Source organism: Dromiciops gliroides, chromosome 1 (assembly GCF_019393635.1).
Source record: "Dromiciops gliroides isolate mDroGli1 chromosome 1, mDroGli1.pri, whole genome shotgun sequence".
NCBI classification, from domain to species: Eukaryota; Metazoa; Chordata; class Mammalia; order Microbiotheria; family Microbiotheriidae; genus Dromiciops; species Dromiciops gliroides.
In genome coordinates, this window is record NC_057861.1 from 181,510,207 (window position 1) to 181,533,971 (window position 23,765).

Sequence of the window (23,765 nt, forward strand, 5' to 3'; positions counted from 1 at the left end):
ATTATGCATTGGTCATTTATCATTTATAACAATAGAAGCCTTAAGTAACAGAACTTTCTAAATAAAGTTCTCATTTTTGCAGCAAAATTTGGGTTTTAGTTTCTTTAAAGATCATGAATTAAGAGCCCCTCACCAGAAATTAGAAGTAATTTGGCAGTAGTTTTGAGATTCCCCAGCAAAATGAGCTGAGATAATCTGATTGTATAAAATACAAAACAGCACAATAAAAAGGCCTTTTCTAATTCTTATTTTTCTTTGCTACTTTAGGTCCATTTCAGATTATATGGAACTTCTTCACTATACTTAACATATGAGGATCACAAATTCAGAGCTAGCTGTTATCATACAGATCACCTTGCCTAACTCCCTCATCTTATACAAGAAACTAAGGCCCAGAGAAGTAATTTGTCCAGCATTACACAGAGGTACTCTGACTTCAAAACTGCCTTGCTTTTTTCTTTCTTTTCTTTTCTTTTCTTTTCTTTTTTTTTTTGCAGGCAGTGAGGGTTAAGTGACTTTCCCGGGGTCACACAGCTAGTAAATGTCAAGTGTCCCAGGCCAGATTTGAACTCAGGTACTCCTGAATCCAGGGCCAGTGCGTAACCTAGTGGCCCCCTGACTTGCTTTTTTGATGGTCCAGCTGCCTTTATTTAAAAAAGAAAAAAGAAAGAATAAAAGAAAATAGAGAAAACATCACCTTTTACTCTGTGGTGCAGTTAAAAGGAGATCTTGTGTTATATACTCAACTCCCTCAAGCTGCAGAAAAAGAGGCCTATAGGAAGCTTCCACTGGAACTTCCTCAAAAACTGACTTTCAGACCTTTAAGAATAAAGCTTAAATTCCAGGTACTGAACCAAAACTGTGGGAAGCAGCAATCTACCACCACCCCTCAAATACTTCACCTCATATTTAGGGTTCACTTCATATTTAGGGCCCAGAGTCCTGGACCTGGAATCAGGAAGACAAAAATTCCAATCCTAATTCGAATTCGACCTCAAACTACAAGTGTGGTCCTGGACAAGTCACTCAATCTGTTTGCCTCAGTTTCCTCAATTGTAACAGGAGGATAACAATAGCACCTAACCTCACAGGGTTATTGGGAGGACTAAATTAGGCTAAAACAAACTAAATAAATGCTCCCCCCCCTCTTTTAAAGCAGTATCAGAAAAAAGTGGTTCGTGAGATGGGTAAACTATTCTAACGGCTATAAAAATATAAAGTGACTATTGCCTATCTACAATAACAGTAACACTTAAGTGCTATATTGTTACAGTGCTTCGTCACTACCTGTGGAGGGGGGGGTGTACTTCATATGGGACATGCAACTTTTACCTGGTCACTGAAGTACTTATTATTTCTTTCAGTCCTCCCACGCCTATTTTTCCCCTCTGTTTTTAAAAGCATAACTGCTAACTTAAGTAACAGTTTCCTTCGATGAAAGTTTAAGGGTGAAAATTTATGTCTGAGTCAGGAAATGTGAAAGTTGGAGGTTTCACATTATTTCCCCCCTAGTTTACACGAGACTATGAATGCTTCAAGTCCGAAGGTCCTTCCTGCCTCTAAAAATCAATAAGGGCCAACGCGCTTTTGGGTTAACGACGGGGTCGGAGGGGGTGGGTGGCATACACCACACGTGGCTCTCAGGCCCGCAGCAGCCTTAACAACCACAGCTCTTTGGCAGAGGGTCAGCGGGTTCCACCGCCTGGGGCGGTGCCAAGAGCGCTCAGTTTCCTCATTTGTAAAAAAAAAAAAAAAAGGGGGGGGGCGTGGGATTACTCGATGAACTCCTAGGTCCTCTCCAGCTTTCAATCAGTGTTCACTCCTCCCGCGCCCACGATTGCGGGGTGAGGGTGGAAGGAGCGGGGGAAGGTCACTCACGGTTTCACAGGCTCACGCGCTCCTTCTGCAAGCCCACCAGTGCCGGACACATGCACTCACCCGCCGCGCCTCCCGGGTCAACGTCTGGGTTCGGTCGGCAAACGGGTCGGCCCGCCCCCGCCCCCGCCCCCTCCTCCGGGCACTCTTGGCAGCGGACCCGCCTCTCTTCCTTCTCCCTCTCTCCAGTCTAAACTGCGCCGGCGGAAATAGCCGAGGCGGGGCGGCCGGGGCGGAGACGGGTCCCAGCCCCTCCCCAGCTCCTCCCCCACCGGGTCACGGCGTGACAGGGGCGGAAGCAGCGGCGCCGCGGCGGCCGGCGGCTGAGCGCAGGCTGTGCCTCGCTCCCTGCCCGGATTGTCCGGTCCCGTGCGTGCGGCGCGCGGCTCCCGGGAGGATTCGGGGGATTCGGAGCCGCGCTCGCCCTCTTGCTGGCGCTCAGAGGTTGGAGGCGCGCTGCTGCGCTGGGGCGGGGGCGGCGGGTGACTTCGGGTGACAGCGCCCGCACAAAGCGGCTCGACTGGGGTGCAGGCCCCCCAGTAGATCCCCTTTTGCAATCTCTCCCCCCCCGGAAAAACGGGGTGGAAAGTGGGAAGGTCTGAGAGGGGACCCCAGTGAGGTCCGGCAACTTTAAAGGGGCGTGGGGGTGGCGTAGGGTGTGGTGGGGTGCGGTGCGAGGGTTCGCTCTTCGTCACGGGCTCCAGACCAGGGTGGTAGGGTGAGGACGAATTTGGGATAGGGAATGCCCGGCTGATTGTAGTGTTGCTCTTGCCTCATCCCTTACACCTCTTCCCTTTTCTTGCAGCCGCTTCTGCTCACTGAGACTCGTCGCACCAGTTCGGTGCAAAGGTGAGAGGCAACCCGACTCTGTTCCTTCTTTCCCTGCCCTACAGAGAAAGGAAGGGAGAAAGAGAGGGAGGAAGAAAAGCCAGTTTGCTAAGAGGACTGCTTCTGCCTTTGCTTGCTGGCACGAGGGACGAAGAGCTTTTCGTGTTTTCATTGCTGCTGTCAGAGCTCTGTCACTCGAGGGTGGTCTGCTGCTGGAGGAAGGGCTTTCCTAGAGCCTCGGAGGAATGCAAACGAAAATAAGAAACGGTTTGTCTGGCTCTGCCTGGCTTAATAAGGTGGCCTCCTGGAAACTACAGGTCCTGCCGAAAGGGTAGCTCCTGTGCTTGACACTTTCTTATACTTTGGGAGGTTGCTGGGGTAACTCGTCATAGAGAGAAAAATAGAAGGTGGGGGCGGGCAGAGCATGGTGGCTGTTACCCAGCTGTCAAGCATAAGAGGAAGGAAGGAGAAGGTCCAGCTGTAGAAAGTTGGTGGTGAGCCATCTGTACTCACAGGTTACGCTCCACAGACCACACTACTTAGTCCAGCTCTCTTGCAAAAGAGTAACGTTAATCACTGCAAAAGAAAGATGCTTGGCTTCCTTAACGCCCATCACCATTATCAGAAGACAAAACAAAACACCACCTTGACAACTGCTAGGAGGTGGTGGTATATTTTGTTTGTGAAGTGTGTTGCTAGTTATTGTGGTGGACAAAAGACAAGAATGGGAGAAATTGGGAGAATGGCCATTGTTATTTCATGTCAGGGAAAGTTGGTAGCTACTGAAGATCATATTAGTAACAGGAACTGAGACTCACTCATAGGAGCTGCATTTGTCTTTCTTGAAATTTCCTTATTATGGGAGGAATGAAGTGCAGCACTACATTGCTGTATTTTCTGCAGTGCCTCCAGCCATTGGTGTTTTTGCGGTATTACATATGAGTAGTCAGACCTACAGTTAATAATTTCTGTGATAAACAACTTTTTTCTAGTCAACTTCCAGCAAAACAAGTAGTCTTGTAATCTGTATAGTATATAGCCTGTAAGCACAGATGGCTCCCTTTTGGTTGATATTTTTGTAGGTTCTATCCCCCAAGGCCTGCAGCTTTGGAAAGAAAAAAATATCTATTCTCTGGGGGGGAGGAGAGCAGCTCTTTTTTTTTCTTTTCCCTTCTTTCTACTGCTTTTTTAAAAAACTTTTAACATTTGGGAGAAGTAAATTTAAATAAGAAAATTCATATCAAATATCAGGTATGTTCTATTTAGAGTTTTTTTAAAAAAATGTGGAGACTCAGTTTCCAAAACTTTCAACTAAATTATTTCTTTTAAGGACCCCATAAATAAATCTGAGGTTATGATAGAAGACTCAGGCGGTAGTTTCCTTTCAGTTTTGCAAAGTATTTGAGTGTTTTTTTCCTCTTTGCGTCATTTAAAAAACTAAAACTCAACAACAATGATAGGGAAATTAAAATAAGTACAAAAAGTAAAAATAGGAAAGGGATTGGCGGAAATTGCATACATATATACACGTAAATATTTGTACACACATTTGGAGGTAAATTAAGATTGGAAACTGCAAAAGCTGGAACTTTAGTGAAACATTTTTGAAGACAACCCTGATTTGACCAGTGGTTTTCATGACATATTTTCAGAGTTTGTTTAAACAGGAAAAACAGGAATAGGTACTGGTTGTTGCTTATGGAATTAAAGGCATACTCATAGACAGATAGACAAAAATGGTAGTTGAAGCCTCAACTGAAATTTCTTGATGTTTGTGCTTTGTTTTGTGAATGGTTTAATTGTGCCAGGTGGTGATGGTAAAGGTTGGCTGAATGGGTGCAGGTTTCAGTTTCTGTTCCTAAGCCTTTTTTCTTGCACAGTATGTTTTTCTTGGTTGTCTGACACTTACACTGTTAATGTGTTTGTAGTAAATTCATGATGGGTTTTCTACTGAGCTTTTCAGAATTTTGCATTTACATAAAAGACTAATCCTTTTACTGATCTTTAAATCATGTTGCATTTTAAATATGGTATAAGTGGAATCTGGAAACTTCCTTCAGGTTAATAATTATTAACTAGTTATAATGCCTTAACAAAAAGCACTAATTATGTAATAGATGCTTTGAAAATTGTAGGGGGGAGAATTCAATTGTAGAGGACTTTAGGCATATTAGAAAATATATACAAAGTATGTAGGTGAAATCTAAAACCTTGAGAGAAGCTGATGATACACAATTAAAAATATTCCCAGGACAGTTTCCTTCCTGATTTGAGATAGCTTTTTTTTTTTTAAAGTGAGGCAATTGGGGTTAAGTGACTTGCCCAGGGTCATACAGCTATTAAGTGTTAAGTGTCTGAGGCCGGATTTGAACTCAGGTACTCCTGAACCCAGGGCTGGTGCTTTAGCCACTGCGACACCTAGCCGCCCCTGAGATAGCTTTTTAAACTAGGCAAATGCCCTTTAAAAAGTTACTGTTTGTCAAGGAGAGCTAATGAAAAGGCAAGTTTGTGGGTCCTTCATATTATAGCCAACTTGGGACAATTTTAATAAACTTGGACAGAGAATAGGATGGATTACAGGGAAAACCAATCTCAATAGCCGAGACCCCAAAGTTTTTTTTCTTAGCTTGGTGGTAAAGTGTGCAGGGGGGTGAGAAAGTGGTAGGTTGTTAATATAGGTTGTTCCAGCAATCCCCAATAGTTGGGAAATAAACACTTTTTTGAGGGTCATTAGAGGCAAATAGATGTGAGTACAGTCTACCTTCTTTAAAACAACCCATCAAGCTGGTACAAATTACATTAGTTGTTCACTATATTCTTTTTCCCCCCTCTACTTGCACAACCTCCCCTCCCTCCCCTGCCCTTCCTGCTTCATAACCCCAAGTCTTTTTCATTTTGGCCTCTTCTTTGTCTGTCTGTCTGTCTGTCTGTCTGTCTCTCTCTCTCTCTCACACACACACACACACACACACACACACACAGAGAAACAAACAAGAGGCCAGGAAATGTCTAATAATACCGCTGACTGGTTAGCTTTTCAATCTTTTGCAGTTTTTTTTTTTTTTCAGTTTTTCTTGCATGTATAGGATTGAACCTTTGTTTAATCTGTCACATCACAGTCTCTTTGAGAGCATGAAAAAAGTTTCCTGTGAGACAGCACGGTGTTGTGAATAAAGCATGGTATTTGTAATCAGAGGGCCTGGGTTCACGTCCCAGCTCTGCTACTTAAACAGCCTTTGTAACATTGGGTGAGTCACTTGAACTCTCAGATCTTCTGTTGCCTCTTGAGGATATTGAATTAGAAGACATCTAAGGTTTGTTCCAGCTCTAAAAAAAACCTATATCCTGTAGAGTAACTGCCTTTAGCAGTAACTGAGTCAAGCGTTTTTATGATAATTAGCATTTATGTAGCACTTCAAGTTGGACAAAGCTCTGTACATCTTTACCTCACTTTATGATGCCCTGCCACAACTTCGAGAGATAGATGCTATTGTTTTGGCATTTTGCAAATGAGGAAGCAGGCTGAGAGAGATGAAGTGACTTGTCTAGGGTGACACAGCTAGTATTTGCTGCAGGATTTGGAGTCAGTTTTTCCTGACTCCAAATCCAGTGCTCTTACTGGGTGGGCCATTTAGCTCATGTCATTTCCATGGCATACCTAATGGATATTAATAAACAACTAATCTGTATTTTAACATGCTAAAAGATTGGCATGCAGAAACTGTTGGAGGATGAAGAAATAAAAGAATGGAGAACACTCCTGAAAGGAAAACCCAAATCAAACTCTATACTTATGGTTACTTCTGTTGGATTTTTTTTTTTTTAGTGAGGCAATTGGGGTTAAGTGACTTGCCCAGGGTCACACAGCTAGTAAGTAAGTATTAAGTCTCTGAGGCCGGATTTGAACTCAGGTTCTCCTGACTCCAGGGCCGGTGCTCTATCCACTTTGCCACCTAGCTTCCCCACTTCTGTTGGATTTAACCAGCAAATAGTTGGTTTGACTATTCCTCATGAGTTGTATTTACTGTTTACCTGCATATATTATAAATGTACGTGCTATTTTTTTCTCTGAAGAGCTAACAGGGTATCTAGTCATTAATATTTTAACACTTAACTGTTTGGCAGACTCTGTGATAAGATGTCAACCCTCAGGGTTCGAGCAAAGAAAAAGGCAGCTTCATTTGACCAGTCTTCAGATAGTCTTCCTTTGAGGAGTTCCGGGAGGCAGGTATTGCACAATTATTTCTAGTCTTGTACTTTCTGGGGCTTTAATAGATAACTGTAGTGAGCAATCTCAAATTCTGCCTCCTTTAGAATTATAGCATTTGTTCTGCAGTCCTGAAAAGGTGGAGCTGCTCTAAATGAAGGAAATATTAAGCTGATCCTTAGGAAAAATGTACAAGAACTGGGTTTTCTAGTCCAAAATGATAGTTAAAACAGTGAGCCCACCTCCAAGGAAGTCAATAAATGATAACCAAATATCAGCCACTTTCTGACTATTCAGAACAATGATTTGAAATGTGTTATAAAGCTCCAGCCCACAGGTTCTATTTTTTATTTACATCAACACTAACTTTGCAGAAACACTTCTTTCAAATAAGGTCAAATGAGACTACGTATCTAAAGTAATTTGCAAACCATTAAGAGTTATTGGTCAGCAGTTATTATTTCTTAATAATACTTGATGATTTTTGTGAACCTTTAGTTTACTGATTTCTCTGCAGGTAAAGAAAAAAGTAGCAGAAGTAGCAGCAGATGATGATGATGATGCCTCATCCGAGAAGAAGTACAGGAAATGTGAAAAGGCTGGGTGTACAGCAACTTGTCCAGTTTGCTTCTCAAGTGCTGCTGAAAGGTTGGCTAAGATAATGTGTCTTGGCAAGTCAGTTCAGTGAGGGAATTGCTTGTGGCAGTTGTATCTTCAAAGACCAGTTTTTCAAGTGAACTTGTATTTATACATGCATATATGTGTGAACCCTGATATTTATATACATCCAGGTTCTTTGCTCATAGAACATGCCACTTAGGGTCCTGGCATACCTTAATATCTACAGGTATTTGTAAAGGTTAGAATTGGAACTGATGGAGGGGAGGGAAGAATATCTCAGAAGTCTATTTTCCAGCTACATTTGGTCAGTATGCATATACATGTTTAGTAGAAGCAGCTAGTTGGACCTAGAGTCAGAAAGACCCGAGTTCAAATCCAGTGTCAGACACTGATTACCTCTGTGACCTATCGCTTAGCACAGTACCTGGTACAAAGGAGGCACCTGATAAATGTTTATCAACTGACTGACCTTGCATGAGTCTGCTTCATGGTCTGCTTCAGTTTCCTCAGCTATAAAAACGAGCATAATAATAATAAAAGAATCTAACTCCCAGAGTTGTGAGAATCAAATGAGATATTGTAAAGTTCTTTGCAAACATTAAAAGTTCTCTGTAAGTGTTCCCTATTGTTGTTGTTTGTCCTTCATTCTCCAAGAGGATCATGACATCGGGGTGATGTCATGACTTGCACTGAATTGGATTTAAGTGAGGTAGGGCTATGCAAGGTCACCAACCTCACTCTTTCCTCCAGAGCCACCTTGGTCCAGTGGCAAGATATACATCGGCATGAATGGAGATGGCCCCACATGTTTAAGGCAATTGGGGTTAAGTGACTTGCCCTGGGTCACACAGCTAATGTCTGAGGTGAGATTTGAACTCAGGTCCTTTCAACTTCAAGGCTAGTGTTCTATTCACTGCGCCAACTAGCTGCCCCTATATACACATATATAATATTGTATATACATATAAAATGTATTTTTGTCTATGGGAAAATATGTGCATCTCAAGCTATTTTCTATCTTAATGGCAGATGAGACCTGCTTGAATTAATAGAAAAATCTCAATTCAGGATTTAAGAAAATTGTATTAAAACTAAAATAAAGGCAATTAGCATCCAAATTGAGTCCAAAAAGCCTTTTTTTCAACTCAAGTATCTTTGTTAATTTTTTTTAGATCTCTTAAAATATCATCATCATTCTAGAGCAGTAGTTTCCAGCCTTTTATCATTGTTTTTTTCCCATTGCCCCTGCCCCTAAAGTATTACTTTTCTCTAAAAAATAAAGTGAATTTAAGTAAGTTCTACTGGAAAAGATTTTTTGTTTTTGTTGCTATTGAGAACTTTAAAATGTAACTTGAGGTTATTGAAGAAACACTGCTGTATTACAAAACCATGGTTGGGAATTACTGACATGATATTTCATGGAAATTGTCATTTTGTATTTGAAATGAGGCAGCATGGCATAAGGCACAATAGAGAAATACAGAAAAATTATTACTGTGGTGATGGTATGCTAGTCTTTTAATTCCATGTTCCCATCAGTCTTTGTTTATGGTTTGGTTAATCAAAGAATAAGTAGTGGGTGGATGTGTTGGAGATTTTTTTTTCCCACTTCATTTTATAGCTACATGTATTTTCTTGTATTTAGGTGTGCAAAAAATGGTTATACATCTCGATGGTACCACCTATCCTGTGGGGAACATTTTTGCAATGAATGCTTTGACCATTACTACCGGAGGTATGTTTGTTGTTTGATTAGACTCTTAAGTTCCTGGACCTTAGAGTAATTTACCCGATTTTTCTAAATACTTGTCTTCCAAACCAAAACTTTAAATAATTAGAATTGTAGTACCTGGGAGGTCACCTAGCCCAATTGATACCTCCTAAAAAGGAATACCCTCTTTCTGATTCTGTTTTCACGTGTGTTTGTGGGTACAGAGGACTTGAAAAGAATTGCAAGGTTACATAAATTCTTGTCTAGTGAATTGATAGTGGCACTCTCTCTGCTCTTGGTGATACAAGAGAATATCAGCCACCAGAAGGCGCTGTATGGACAGCCAGCTTTAAAAAAAACCAAAAAACAACTTTAAACTGGATGCTGGATTGTGGTGTTTTCACAAAGTACTCTTCTCCCATTCCCGTATTATTTGTCTTGTAGAGAGAAGTAGCTTATGGAAGATGAAACAACCAGGACTTTAAAAATTGAATTTTATTTTTAATTACCTGATTTTTAAAGGTTTTTTTTTTTTTTTAGTCACAAAGATGGGTATGAAAAATTTGCTGCTTGGAAAAGGATATGGACTAGTAATGGGAAATGCGAGCCTAGTCCCAAAGCTTTTATGGCTGATCAACAGCTTCCGTATTGGGTAAGGAGTATGCTGCTTGGTTTGTACCTTTTAATGCAATTGAAGTTTTAGAAATGATGGAATGGATTCGAGTTCTTCTTTTATGTTGTTTAAAATATATTTTCTGACCACCACTTTCAGACCACTTTGTTAGGGGCTAATTTGATGTTGAATCAGAAATGAACTGGTTGGGTAAAAGTGGAATATCAAGGGTTGCAGTGCAAAGGTTGGAGGGGAAAACAACATTCAGGATTGCTGAAAGGTTAGTTGTATCATTTGTAGAAGATGGCAATATGAGCAGTTGAGGGTGGAATAGGGAGTAGAAGAAAGTAGGTAAATATTTGCTTACTCACCACCGCTTTTTTTTTTTTTGTTTTTTTTACTTTTCACATACCTTCTAGGTTCAGTGCACAAAACCTGACTGTGGGAAATGGAGACAGCTTACAAAGGAAATTCAGCTTACGTCACAAATGGCACAGACGTATCGCTGTGGTACCAAACCAAACACCTCAGTTAAGGTGTGTCCTGTCGTGGTTTTCCTTTTGACTCTGTTGATAACCTAGCTTTGTGGAAAAGGCTAGTAATGTACGTGTTGTTTACTTCATTTAGCATATTGACTTTCCTTTATGTCAGGGTTTTAATATTTTTTCCAAAACTTGAAGATAGGTAAATTGATATACTCTTTGATATTTTAGAAATAGTCCAAACGAGTCATTAAAAAAATTCGTATTACTTTTTTAAAAAGTTAAAGGATAGGGACAGCTAGGTGGCACAGTGGATAGAGCACCGGCCCTGGAGTCAGGACTGCCTGAGTTCAAATCCGGCCTCAAGACACTTAACACTTACTAGCTGTGTGACCCTGGGCAAGTCACTTAACCCCAATTGCTTCACTAAAAAAAAAAAAAGTTAAAGTATAGTTTTACATGTGAAAGACGACTTGGGTGATTCTTTAATATAATTCAAACAAAATTAAATTGACTTTTCCTGTATAAAGTAAGATCACTGTGATTGTAAAAGCAAAACTTTTCTTCATATATTTCACATACAAAATATTTTTAGAGCACAATCTAAAATTCATATTAAAGTTTCAAAAAGCCTGAGTTTTAAATTACCATACTAAATTAGTTACCATATTAATAGCTACAGAGTCATTTTAGTTTTTAGGTCAAGCTCCTGGGTTCTCAAAGCTTTATGAAAAAACAGTCACACCTGGGTTCACTCTCATGGGGGATAATTTTTAAATTTCTAAACTCAGATGAAAGGATTATCTGTAAACAATGATAGAAAAAACAAATCTCACAGTTAAATGAGTTTAAATTGTGTTTGGATTAAGGGTTTTTACATAAGTAGTGATATATTGATGTTCTTTTGTAGACAGAGGGCTCAGATCAGTGCTCCCAACCAGAAGATCTAGTAAGTAAACTACCATCTACAGATTCTTTTTTATTTACCCTCATGGTGCCTTTATTGTTAAGCTCTGTTTGTGAATGATAGTGACATTCTTCTGAGTTTTCTATTTGGCTGCTGATCAAAGTACCATCTCCCTTTCTTGTGAAGTTTGCTATGTTATTTCTTTCAAAAACTTCTGCCATTTTCTTGCCAGATGTCCCAGTTGTGTGAGTATGAGCTCTTGGGATAGACTCCACCCTTTTCCTTCATGAGTAAAAAATATAGTGAGATGCTGTTCTTTTTTATTTTTTTACCCCTTTACTCAAGACTCGGAGTACCAAGGTTGCTACATGTTCTGACTTTTGACATCTTCAGTCTTTGTTTTGTTCTCTGCTGAGATAAAATAAGTAATCAATTTCCCTATCTAGCAAATTGTAGTTATAGCTGTTAATTTTGGTGAAATCTAATGTCTTTACTTGATTGTCTGTAGGAAGCCCCAAAATAAATGACCATACCATAATTTCCATGTGCCATATAGTTTAATTGCCTGGATAAAAACATTGAGTTTTTAAAATTTAATCCTAAATTTCAGTGGTTTAAAAACAAATCCACAAAACCCACTGTTAATCCTGCTGCAGTGAGATTTCATTTGTATGGATATTTCACTGCACATGTACGTGAACTGGTAATAGTTGGAGGACTAGGAAAAGCAAATATTTAGCATAAGTATATCAAAACTATTTTTTTTTCAAGAGTTGTCTTTCATCTTTTTTTCTCTTCCTAAATCTTTTTCAGAGCAAACTACTACCTACATTCTTTGTGAAATTAGTAATAGGGATGTGATTTAGAATTAGAAATTCCACAAAACTGTTTCTGAAAAGAGCTTTATAGAACCAAGGGACAGAACTCTGGAAGTTTTAGCCTGAGCAGAAGTTGAATGCCTTTAGAATTTGTGTCTATGATGTTTCCCTAATGAAGCAGTTGGCCTTCCTCACTTCTCATCACAATCTCCTTCGGTCAAGGTGCAGAACCTTAAGGATGGGTCTTTAAGTTGTTTGAGGTTCCTTTAGTCTTATTCAGTTCTATTGGATTCTCTGGCCCCTTTTTAATGAGCTAAACTTCCCGATTAGGTTTTGGATAAACATTTCCTAATGGGTTGGCAGAAATCTGTGATTTAATTTGTATGGATATTTCTCATCATTGTTCCTTAGTTGCTGATGCCTGAACAAAAATGCATTGCCTAGTGGTCAGCCCCCTGTTAATTAGCTTCTTCAAATTTAGCTAGGCTGGTTCTTGGATGCAGACACACCTTGGGCACAGAGTCAAAGCCTTTCAAAGCTTAAGAGGACCTGCTAGAGTTTTAGGCTTGGCTGACATAACCCTTGGGCCCTAGCCCTTTCTTTCCCTTATACTAGAGGGCTTCAATTTATATGCTGACATCCCCTCAAAAGCCCTTGCTTTGCAATTCATCAGGTTTCCCTGCTCCCTTGATCTGCATTTCTATCCCACCCCCTCAGTTACACCTAGGGAAAGTCGTATCTTTAAGCTCTACACCCACACATATGTTCCACCTCCACTATCCATTATTCTGATATTCCTTTTCTGACCATAGCATCCCATCCTTTAGTCACTCCCTAAGCCTTATACTTCTTCACCGTGTTCACCATCCTTACCATTACTTCTAGTCCCTTTGCATTTCCTGTTTTCTCAGACTATCATTTCTTTCTTTTTTTTTTCCCCGTGGGGCAATGGGGGTTAAGTGACTTGCCCAGGGTCACACAGTTAGTAGATATCAAGTGTCTGAGGCCAGATTTGAACTCAGGTACTCCTGAAACCAGGGCCGGTGCTTTATCCACTGAGCCACCTAGCTGCCCCTCAGACTATCATTTCTGCTCCAAACCTACTTTTCTTCTTTAAAAATCTTGACTTTATAGTTAAACTGGTTCAATCTTATACTGTTCTCTGCCACTGAGTCCCTTGTTTTCTTTTCCTCTTGTCAATTATCCTTTTCCAAACCCCAACCCTGTATTATGTCTACCATTCTCTTGATTGCATGTTGCTAAATGTTGATGGAGGAAGTCATACAACTGAGCTGACTGGGGCCACTATTAAGTAATCTCACATTTGTTATATAATCTCAGATGGATCCTTACTGCTATATACATCAGTCATTTTACTTGTCTCTGGCTGACTCTATTCCACTCCACTGAGTGAGTGCTCTGAACTTCTTGTCTCTCCTCAAGCCATCCATAACATCCTTCCTTCTCTCTTTCAGCAGAGGATTTCACTTCAGTGAAAAAATGGAGGCCATGTATCATGAGTACCCTCTTTTTCATAACTATATTTTACATTACCTCAACATCATCTCTGACTCTGCTCCTTTGCTTTCTTACAGGGGTTCTTAAGCTGAGATTCTTGGATAGTTTTCAGAAGATCTATTAACTTGAATGAAAAAAAAATTCATGTTTGTATATACTAACCTTTAACTGAAATTTAACATTTTCTCTAATTATAAATAGAGGCATCAGCCATTTGGAGAAAAAGTCCATAGGCTTCACTAGAGTCCCAGACGGAGTCTGGGACCCAAAAAAGGTTAAAAAAACCCACCACCACCACCACCTTATTCTAGTCCTTGCAAACACTAGCCCTTCTACTTGTGCTCTTGCTCTCCTCCCTGGCCCTCTCATTGTCTCCTTGAGTTTACTCTTTTGGTCATCCCATCTTTCTCCTTAATTTTCAGTGTCTCCTTATCTAGTGCTCCTTCCTTTCTGCTCACAAATATGCCTGTATTTACTCTATTCTTTTTTTTTTTTTGGTGAGGCAATTGGAGTTAAGTGACTTGCCCAGGGTCACACAGCTAGTAAGTGTTAAGTGTCTGAGGCCGGATTTGAACTCAGGTACTCCTGATTCCAGGGCCGGTGCTCTATCCACTGCACCACTTAGCTGCCCCATTTACTCTATTCTTAAGGCTTCCACTTGCTGCTACTATCTATACTATTTCTCTTCCTTTTAACAGCAAATTTAGAAAAAGTGGTCTCTGTTTCCTCCATTCTGTCACCTCATACTTCTCAACTGCTTGTAATCTCTTCTGATCTTATCACTCAACTGAAATTGTTCTTTAAAGTTAAGTTATATATTTTCAAATCCAGTGGCCCTTTCTCAGTCCTTATTCTTCCTCACCTCACTGTGGAATTTGATGGATTTCCTGGACACACTTTCTTCCCTGGATTTTTATCACACTGCTCTTTTTTAGTTCTGCTATCTGTCTGGCCATTCCTTCTCACTCTGCTTTTCAAGAACATCATGCATGTCCCTTTCAGTGAATGTACCCCAGATCTCTGTAATGGTTTACCTTCTCTCTCTGTTTTTTTGATGATCTCAGCAGCTTTCGTGGGTCCAACTATCATCTATATGCAAATGATTCCCAAGTCTTTCTACCCAGCATCAGTCTTTCTCTTGAATTCTAGTCTAGAATTTGGGACTACACATTAGACACCTACTTTGGTCCTACATATTAGACATCTACAACAGAATGTCCCATTGATATCTCAGACTCAACACATCCAAAATAATTCAGTATCTTCCCTTCCTCACAAACCCTTTTCTCTCCCTAGTTTCTTTGTGTTGATTATGCCACCATTCTTCTAGTCACCCATATTTGCAACCTTGTAGTCAGCCTCATCTCTTCATACTTCTTTTCTCTTCATGTCCAATCAATTCCTAAGTGTGTCCTAATAACATTTCTCCCTGTCTTCTACTCACATGGCCATCAGCCTAGTTTATGCCCTCATCTTCTCTTGCCTGGGCTATTATAATAGCCTACTTATTGGTTTCCCTACCTCAAGTCTTTTTCCATTCTAGCCCATCTTCCACATAATTAGCAAGGTGATGTTTCTACAGCACATGGCTAAAATTTCATTTTCTTACTCAAGTAATTCCAGTAGCTCCCCCTTGCCTATAGGATAAAATACAAACTCCTCTGACTCCAGCCTACCTTTCGGGCTTATTATTCATCTTTCAGATGGTCCATGTTGTAGTCAGACTGGCTACCTTACTCTTCTCAGTGTACCACATGCCCATCCCATCTTCCATACATTTATATAGGCTGTATCTCCAGGCCTGGCATTTGTTCCCTCCTTGTCTCTGCTTCATACAATTCATATCTTTCTTCAAAGCTCCCCTCAGGTGCCAGGTGCTACAGGAAGTCTATGATGATTCCTCTTATTCTCTTCCATTAGAAACTGCTCTGTACATATTCCTATCCTGTATTGCATTTTCTAGATGTGTATTGTTTCTTTCCTCAATAGAGCGTAAGCTTCTTCAAGGCATGGGCTGCCGCACTCTTTGGCCTTGTGTCAATGATCACCAAGCTCAGAGTAAGAACAACTTACTAGCTGTTACGTGTTCTGAGAACTGGCTAGTTTGGTTTTGTTTGTTTTTTGGAGGGTTTTATTTTTTTAATCTTATTCTGAAGACTGTATTGCAGTTGAAGTTTTCCCTAAACCTTTAACCAGAAGCATTAAAGATGAATTTATTTAGCCTGTTGTGTTCAATGCCCAGTATCTAGAGTTCAGTTCTTAAAATCAAAGTGGCTTTTATGTTACAGTAAAAGGTTAAAATGTGGGCTTGGTGGAAAGGAAAGTAAACCTTCCTAAATTACTTCAAGGATAGTGTTTCAGTTATAATCTGCATCAGATTACATCAGAATGTAAACTTCCTTTAAGGCAGGGATGGTTTTTTTGTTTATATACTCAGCATAGTTCCTGGTATATGATATATGCTTAATAAATGTTTGTTGATTGATTTGACTTTGGCTATAGAAAATGAAAATTGTCCTAAAAGTCTTTGATCGGGGGGCAGCTAGGTGGTGAAGTAAATAGAGCACTGGCCCTGGAGTCAGGAGGACCTGAGTTCAAATCCAGCCTCAGACACTTGACACTAGCTGTGTGACCTTGGGCAAGTCACTTAACCCCAATTGCCTTCCCCCTCCCTCAAATTCTTTGATCAGGAAGTGTAGTAGGAAGCCCTGAAATCAGAGGAACAGGTTTCAAATCTCACCTCTAATGCCTATTTACCTTTATGACCCTGGGCAGTAATTTAATCTCACTGTGCCTCAGTTTCCTCATATATAAAATGAACAGGTTTGTACTAGAGGACCTTTGAGTTCTCTTTCAGCTCTTGAGCTATCCTCCTACAAACAGTATTGAAGAACTCTGGTGGGAAAACTTAAGTCTTTTAAGTATGAGAAGCCATATATAGTACAAATCTTATACTTTAAGATTTCAGAGTTGCAATAGTGCCAAAGTCTGAGTGGGGAAAATACAGAATGAGAAAGGAAGGGAAAGGTAATGTGAATTGAAGAGAATCATTTTAGCCTTATTAAATGTATTTATCTGTTTTTTCTTCTCTTCCTTCTGTCTTCTTAATATTCCTAACTCTTCTTTGCCTTCTCATCTTGCTTTCCTCTCCACCTAAGAGAGTCGCTGAGGTATCTAATCACTGGTGGTATTCCATGCTTATCCTTCCTCCTTTTCTGAAAGATAGTGTGGCTGCCCCTTTACTATCTGCCTATTATCCTGACTGTGTGGGTATGAGCCCCTCCTGCACCAGCACCAACCGAGACCCCAGTGAAGCCAGTCCTGAGAAGGTGGAGCACTTCAAGGCTGTTCCAGGTGTGTTTGGTAAGAAGTGTTACCCTAGGCCAGAATGTTCTCCTCCATTTCCTCCCCTTCTCTTGGAAACAAGAGAATCAAGAAAATGTAAAGACTTCCTTTTTAACTGGAACAAGCTTGATATGTTGCACCTCCCTGTTTGATTGGATTAGATTATGCATAGTTTGACACTCATGTCCTGTATGAAATTAGTATAGCTTTCTTATGATGGTCATTCTAGTGGTTGAGGAAAAAAATTACAAAACATCTTAGTAGTTTTGGGGACTATATTCTTAGACATTGACATTAGAAGGTCTTTTTGAGGGGATTGTTTTTCATTTGAAAGGAATTATAAATGGAAAGAAAAAAATCCTGTCTCTCTGCTTCCTGTGTAACTGCTAGCTTCCTTGCTTGTGAACAAATAGCTTTTATATGACCTGTAATTTAGTGGTGTCAAACAGTCCTCTGTAACACACCTATATAAAGCCTGAACTAGATTAGAATATAATTAGGAAATATTTATTTAATAATTTTATTTAATAAAATAAAGAAAAAATATAGTAAATAGAGATCATGTAAATTTGTAGTTTTCTAAGTCGGTATGTGGCTTCAGGAATCTGTTTCTCTTTGAGTCTGATACCACTGGCATAAAGGCAACCCAACCTCCACCTAGAGTGTTGGTGCTGTCCAAATTGCAGAGGCCCTTGTTAAAATGTAGGCATGGGAGTTCTGGAGAACTGGCAATGACACATCTTCCCTCTCCCCAGTTGAGGGTTGGGGGAACTACAGATGTGGAATATACCACCACGTTTAGTCAGTTGGCCATTCAGTTTCGATTAAATGTTAGTTTTTGTTAGGTAGTGTTCATAATTTATTGGAGATGTGACTTAAAGAAAAATAACTACAGGGGCAGTTAGGTGGCACAGTGGATAAAGCATTGGCCCTGGATTCAGGAGGACCTGAGTTCAAATCCTACCTCAGACACTTGACACTTACTAGCTGTGTGACCCTGGGCAAGTCACTTAACCCTCATTGCCCCATGCAAAAAAAAAAAAAAAGGAAAAATCTCTATAAAAACAAAACAAAAAACACTTTCAAAATAAAATTTAGGAGTGAGCCTCCTTTATATGTTTAATGCATTTAAAGGGTTTCAAGGTCAAGTCTAAGCACAAGCACTCAGGCTATCAGAATCATATGCCCAACCAGCACCTTTCACACTTTCCATGGTGCAGTTGATCTTACCTTTCTACAGTTTGTCATTCTCAGTTCTCAATTTTCTGTCACCACCCCCCCCCATTCCTGCAATGCACACCTTCCTTCCCACTTTAGAATTCCCAGTTTCCTTCTAGACTCAGCTCAACCTTGGTTTCTTTGATTATAAAATGAGGGGGTTGGAGATGGTCTCCAAGTTTGCTTCTAGATCTATGATCCTAAACTGAGGCACAAAGAAATTAACTGGCCAATAGAAAGTGAGCCTCTTGAAGTCCATGATTCTTGTTCTTGTGTCTGTAGCACCTGGTATGGTACCCCCTTGTATGTAGGTAATTGCCATTTGTTGAATTGAATTGGGGGAGGGGAAGACTCAATTTGAGTGCCATCTTCTTTGTGAAGCCTTTATTAATTCCCCCAGCTACTAGTCCCCTTTCCCATAAAATTAACTTGTATCTATTTTATACACACTCATTGTCTCCTCTGATAGAATGCAAGTTTAGTGTCTGGCACATAGGAGGTGCTTAATAAATGCTTGTTGATTTGTTAATGAGATGTGAGGCTTACTTGTAATTTGTCTTCCCCTAGTTCCTGGGATGAACCAGTACTTCCAGCCTTTCTACCAGCCCAATGAATGTGGAAAAGCTCTCTGTGTGAGGCCTGATGTGATGGAACTAGATGAGCTCTATGAGTTCCCAGAATACTCACGGGACCCCACCATGTATTTGGCTTTGAGAAACCTCATCCTTGCTCTGTGGTATACTAATTGCAAAGTAAGCATGATTGGCATTGTTGTATAGTACAGTTAGAAGACATATACATGGATATGTGTAAATATGCATCTATGTAAGCCTACATGGACGTGTATATGTCCACGCATGATACATATATAGATGCACATGTGTGCATTCATATCGCACACATTGCACACACACGTATGTGTCTATGTGAGTGCATACACACGAGCGCATGTATTACATATGTGCCTATATATGCACACATGTATCCGTGTATACATACATAGGCATCCATGTATATGGGGGGGTGTCTAAGGAAAGTTGATGCTATTTATATATGGGCCTTTGGATTCTGTAAGAGGGAAGCTTGACTGGTCATTGACTAAGGGAGAAATCTACAAGGTGTAGGGTCCTACTTTGCAAGTTACATTGGAAATAGGAAACATGGTCCCTACTCTTCAGATAGCCCTGGAGGCAGCATTATGTAGTGGCAAGGGCACAAGAAAGAGAGATGGGAGACCAAGAGTCTAATCATAGCTCTGTCTATAATGACCCAAGCTTGGACAAGTAACATGTTCTTTTTGGGCAACAGCTTGTTGATCTGTAAAACTGTGAAAATCTCATAAGGAAGTTGTAAAGCAAAATAGGAAAGAATATAAACTTTTTAAAAGGCTGGAATTCTTGACTTTGTAAGATTTTTCTCCTCCTAAATGTAATCTTGATTAAATAAACACTCTGGTGATCCTATTGAAATTTCTTTTGACCACTCAATTGACATCAGAAATGATTGGAATAATACAACTAAGTTATGGTTGTTAAACAGAGTGTATACAAATTTAGGCTCTTTCAACAACAGTATTTGTTCACTCTGTGGGTAGTCAGAATTAACTGTTTATGGATTTATGCAATTTACAGGAAAAGAAATCCTAATGAATGTTAAAGTTTAGTGTACATTAGATCCTTTCATTATTAATATTCATGTATGTGTTTAATATAGGTGTCATGGAAATGAGTGTGCTCAATTGTATCCTGCCTTTTTTTTTTCATTTGTTTTGTTCTTAAGTGAATATCTTTAGGTAGTTATTTGACCCACATATTAAAATACCTACTTGTTTTTTCCCTGCTTTGGGGCATTTTGATTCAATATATTTATTCATTAATGTTTCCCCCATTTCATTATGAAGTAAGACTCTTGAAATTTCTGAGCTTTTCAAACTGACTGTATGTTTTGAATAAGGAGATTCTGTTGTACCTGCCTAGTAGCACACAGTAGAAATATTCTGTGGTGATGATAAAGATCTAAACACAATGAAGTTTTTTTTTTGTTTTTTTGTAGGGCAATGAGGGTTAAGTGACTTGCCCAGAGTCACATAGTAAGTGTCAAAGTGTTTGTGGCCAGATTTGAACTCAGGTCCTACTGAATCCAGGGCCAGTGCTTTATCCACTGCGCCACCTACCTGCCCCCAACACTGAAGTCTTATTTTTTTTTTAAATTTTCCCAACACAGTTTCCAAGTGACTATACTTTTTACCTGTCTTCCATAACCAATCCCAAGTCTATTTTGCCATATCTTTCCATGCAGTTAACATACTTCTGCCCTTCCTCTTGTAATTACTTATGGTCTGCCATCAGAGGCAATTTGGGATGAGGAGTAGTGATAAAGAAAAAAGTAGAAAGAAATGAGAAAGTTGGAGGAAGTGCCTGGAGGCACTGAGAGACTGTGGCTAGTTCAGGGTCACATAGCTAGTATATACTACAGCCAGAAATGGAACCTGTATACATCTGTACACCCAAGTCACTCTCCTAACCCACCATGCCATCCCATTTCTCATTTGTCTCTAGAATTTTGAGGGACCATATTATCTACAAATATGATGAAGTAGGAGGAAGGACAACAGGGTCCAAGGAAATTACCTCCATGTTATGTTTCTGAAAAATGCTTTTGGCTTCCCATTGGTGGCTAATTCTGACTAATCCTTCATTAAGAGCAGATCCTTTATCCTACCAGGTGTCTTTCTGTTTCTCATTCACATGGATACAAGTTTAAATTAAGCTCTTTCTACAAATAGTCAGGAAATAAAACTCTGTGGTGATTGTATGTGTGTGTGTGTGTGTGTGTGTAGGGGGCAACAAGGGTCAAGTGACTTGCCCAGGGTCACACAGCTAGTGTCAAGTGTCTGAGGCTGGATTTGAACTCAGGTCCTTCTGAATCCAGGGCCAGTGCTCTATCCACTGCGCCACCTAGCTGCCCCTCGTGATTAAAAAAAAAAAAACCTAAATAGTTTAGGGAATCAGGGACATAATATGCTCTTAGACCTTATACCACTATAGTGATCATTTTTTGGGAGGAAAAGAATTATGAGGGTTTGTGATAAAATACAAATTCCTATATTTCTCCACTATATATGTAATTGCTGTTTATTCACTACCATGAAATATTTAATTATTTTAACAGGGTTTTTTTTGTTGTTGTTGTTCCAAAATACAGGAAGCACTTACCCCTCAGAAATGCACTCATCACATTATCGTCCGAGGCCTTGTGCGCATTAGATGTGTTCAGGAAGCAGAGAGGATACTTTATTTTATGACAAGAAAAGGTCTGATCAATACTGGGGTTTTGTCTGTCAGCCCTGACCATCATCTTCTCCCAAAAGACTACCACAACGTAGGTGACTGTAGCTCATAGCAATGATACCACTACTGCTAATAGTCACTTAACTGCTCTAAAACTCAGTTTCTTTATCTGTAAAAATGGGATAATAATGACTATAACAACTGCCTTACAGGGTTTGGAAGATCCAATGAGAGAATCATTGTAAAACACTGAAAACCTTAAAATGCTATTTGTTTGTTATAATGCAATTGATGAAAAATATTATTAACGTACTACTACTAATAGTAACATTGGGAGGTCATATGGATTGTTTCAATTTTTGTAAGGGGGCTAAAATTCTAGCTATACTATCTAAAATCTAGTGAGTGGTCGCCAATAAATTATAAGCTTTAGCAAGAGTTTAGACTTTTAAACATTTATTAAGGAATAAAAATTTGGTAAAGAGAGGGAGAGACCTAGATTGGCGTCATTCCAGTTGTTACAGGATCTTAGGGGACAGTCAAGCATGTCTACGACAAAGAACAACATGGAATGAGTAATCCCTTCAGAGAAGGAATTAGCAAGCATCATTTCTCCAAACCATAAGTGGGAGAGTAGGAGAGGGAGTGGTTAATAGAAAAGTTTAAGCTAGCATTTACAAAAGGAAAATAGATTTGTGAGAGATTACAGAAAATGGAGGTAAATGTGTAGCAATGAGTATTTTCAGTCTCTGTGCAACTTCTTTGAGTTTTTTTTCTTTTCTTTTTAAAAAGAAATCAGTTATCATTGTTGGGGCTGGTCCATCAGGATTAGCAGCTGCTAGGCAATTGCACAACTTTGGAATTAAGGTAAGGAACTCTTAAAATATAGTGCTAGAAATATCTGGAGGGTAAAGTAGTCTTTTGACTGCTTTTTCTGAGGGCATTAGAAATTTGTTTCCTTTTGTGTGGAAACTATAAATGTTTATAATATTGACAGCTGATTAATCCCAATAAAGACACACTATGTAAGATGCATTTAATTATCAAAGCGAAATAGGAGAAATAACAATTGTCATAATTTTGAAGAAATACTTTTACACTTCTAGAAGCATCATGGCATAGTGCTTAGAGTTGGGAAAAATTTGGTTCCAGTTGACCTTTTCCTTTACTGTTCCCTATGCTTGCAATTTCCTCCTTCCCTTTTGCCTGTTTAGTTCCTACCCATCCTTAAAAACTAAAATAAAATATAATTTCCTTAACGCTTTTGCTAGTCTCTGTCTCCTCCCCAGAATCAGTAACAATGTGTTCCCCTTTGACTTCACATAACACTTTGATTTGCAACTCTTTAGTGTATTTTTGATTTATTTTGTCTTATGAGTTCTCTCTTCATGTCTGTATTTTAGCCACATTTTAGACAAATCTCCTCAGCATACCTACAGTGTGGTCTACACACAGTAGGCACATAATAAATGTTTGTTGAAAGGTTGTTCTTTTAAAGAACACTCAACTTTAATAGAAACAAATACTTTCCTTCGATATTCTATTTCTTGCCAAAAAATCCTCACCAAGTTGAAAAGATTGATTTCCCCACTTTTTTTTCCTTTCTTGTGAGGTTAAGAGAGAGAAAAAAACACTCATAAATATGACTAGGAGACTTTTCCTTGGTTTAACTGAATGCCATTCTTTTTTTTTTTTTTTTTTTTTTGTGAGGCAATTGGGGTTAAGTGACTTGCCCAGGGTCACACAGCTAGTAAGTGTTAAGGGTCTGAGGCCGGATTTGAACTCAGGTACTCCTGACTCCAGGGCTGGTGATCTATCCACTGCGCCACCTAGCTGCCCCTGAATGCCATTCTTTAAAGCACGTTATAGCTAGCATAGAAAGATCAGTATTGTACTCCGGAGGGAAGTGTGTTGTTTTAAAAAAAATTCTCATTGTGGGAAGGAATCATTACACCTTTTGGGAATGTTAGCTCCTGGGTCTTCAGTTTTCCTGATTTACTCAGACCTGTTTATATTTGAGGAGGATACACCTAAACCCCAAATCCTGGAAGACATCTTTTTTTTTTTTTTTTGGGTGAGGCAGTTGGGGTTAAGTGACTTGCCCAGGGTCACACAGCTAGTAAGTGTCAAGTGTCCGAGGCCTCCTAACTCGAGGGCCGGTACTCTATCCACTGTGCCACCTAGCTGCCCCTGGAAGACAATTTTTTTAAGTGCATGCTGATCATATGGAGTCATGAGTTTTTAAACTCATGGTCTATAGGTATGATAGATACCTGAATGATGTCTGTGCCCATATTTACCAGGACAGAGGTCATAAGACTAGAGACATGTT

General features: G+C 39.6%; 2 protein-coding genes across 11 annotated transcripts in view; one reads left to right on the forward strand and one right to left on the reverse strand.

Moving 5' to 3' along the window:
• Positions 1–2,020, reverse strand: part of TPMT (thiopurine S-methyltransferase) — a 41,353-nt gene extending 39,333 nt beyond the window's left edge. For 2 of the 3 annotated variants that reach the window (XM_043980681.1, XM_043980673.1), the window contains exon 1: positions 1,939–2,020. The gene's annotated coding sequence lies outside the window, so the exon portion shown is untranslated. Of the gene's footprint in view, positions 1–1,878 lie in introns of all 3 variants that reach the window. The other variant, XM_043980677.1, reaches the window with a different exon arrangement.
• Positions 2,019–23,765, forward strand: part of KDM1B (lysine demethylase 1B) — a 55,015-nt gene continuing 33,268 nt past the window's right edge. Inside the window, exons 1-12 of one of the 8 annotated variants that reach the window (XM_043980668.1) lie at positions 2,019–2,319; positions 2,681–2,724; positions 6,829–6,931; positions 7,428–7,558; positions 9,177–9,266; positions 9,783–9,894; positions 10,275–10,391; positions 11,248–11,286; positions 16,739–16,943; positions 18,711–18,895; positions 21,348–21,524; positions 22,226–22,300. In XM_043980668.1, the coding sequence (XP_043836603.1) occupies positions 6,842–6,931; positions 7,428–7,558; positions 9,177–9,266; positions 9,783–9,894; positions 10,275–10,391; positions 11,248–11,286; positions 16,739–16,943; positions 18,711–18,895; positions 21,348–21,524; positions 22,226–22,300 (1,221 nt within the window). In that variant the 5' untranslated portion in view covers positions 2,019–2,319; positions 2,681–2,724; positions 6,829–6,841. Of the gene's footprint in view, positions 2,320–2,490; positions 3,000–6,828; positions 6,932–7,427; positions 7,559–9,176; positions 9,267–9,782; positions 9,895–10,274; positions 10,392–11,247; positions 11,287–16,738; positions 16,944–18,710; positions 18,896–21,347; positions 21,525–22,225; positions 22,301–23,765 lie in introns of those variants that run through there. The other 7 variants (XM_043980647.1, XM_043980649.1, XM_043980644.1 and 4 more) reach the window with 7 other exon arrangements.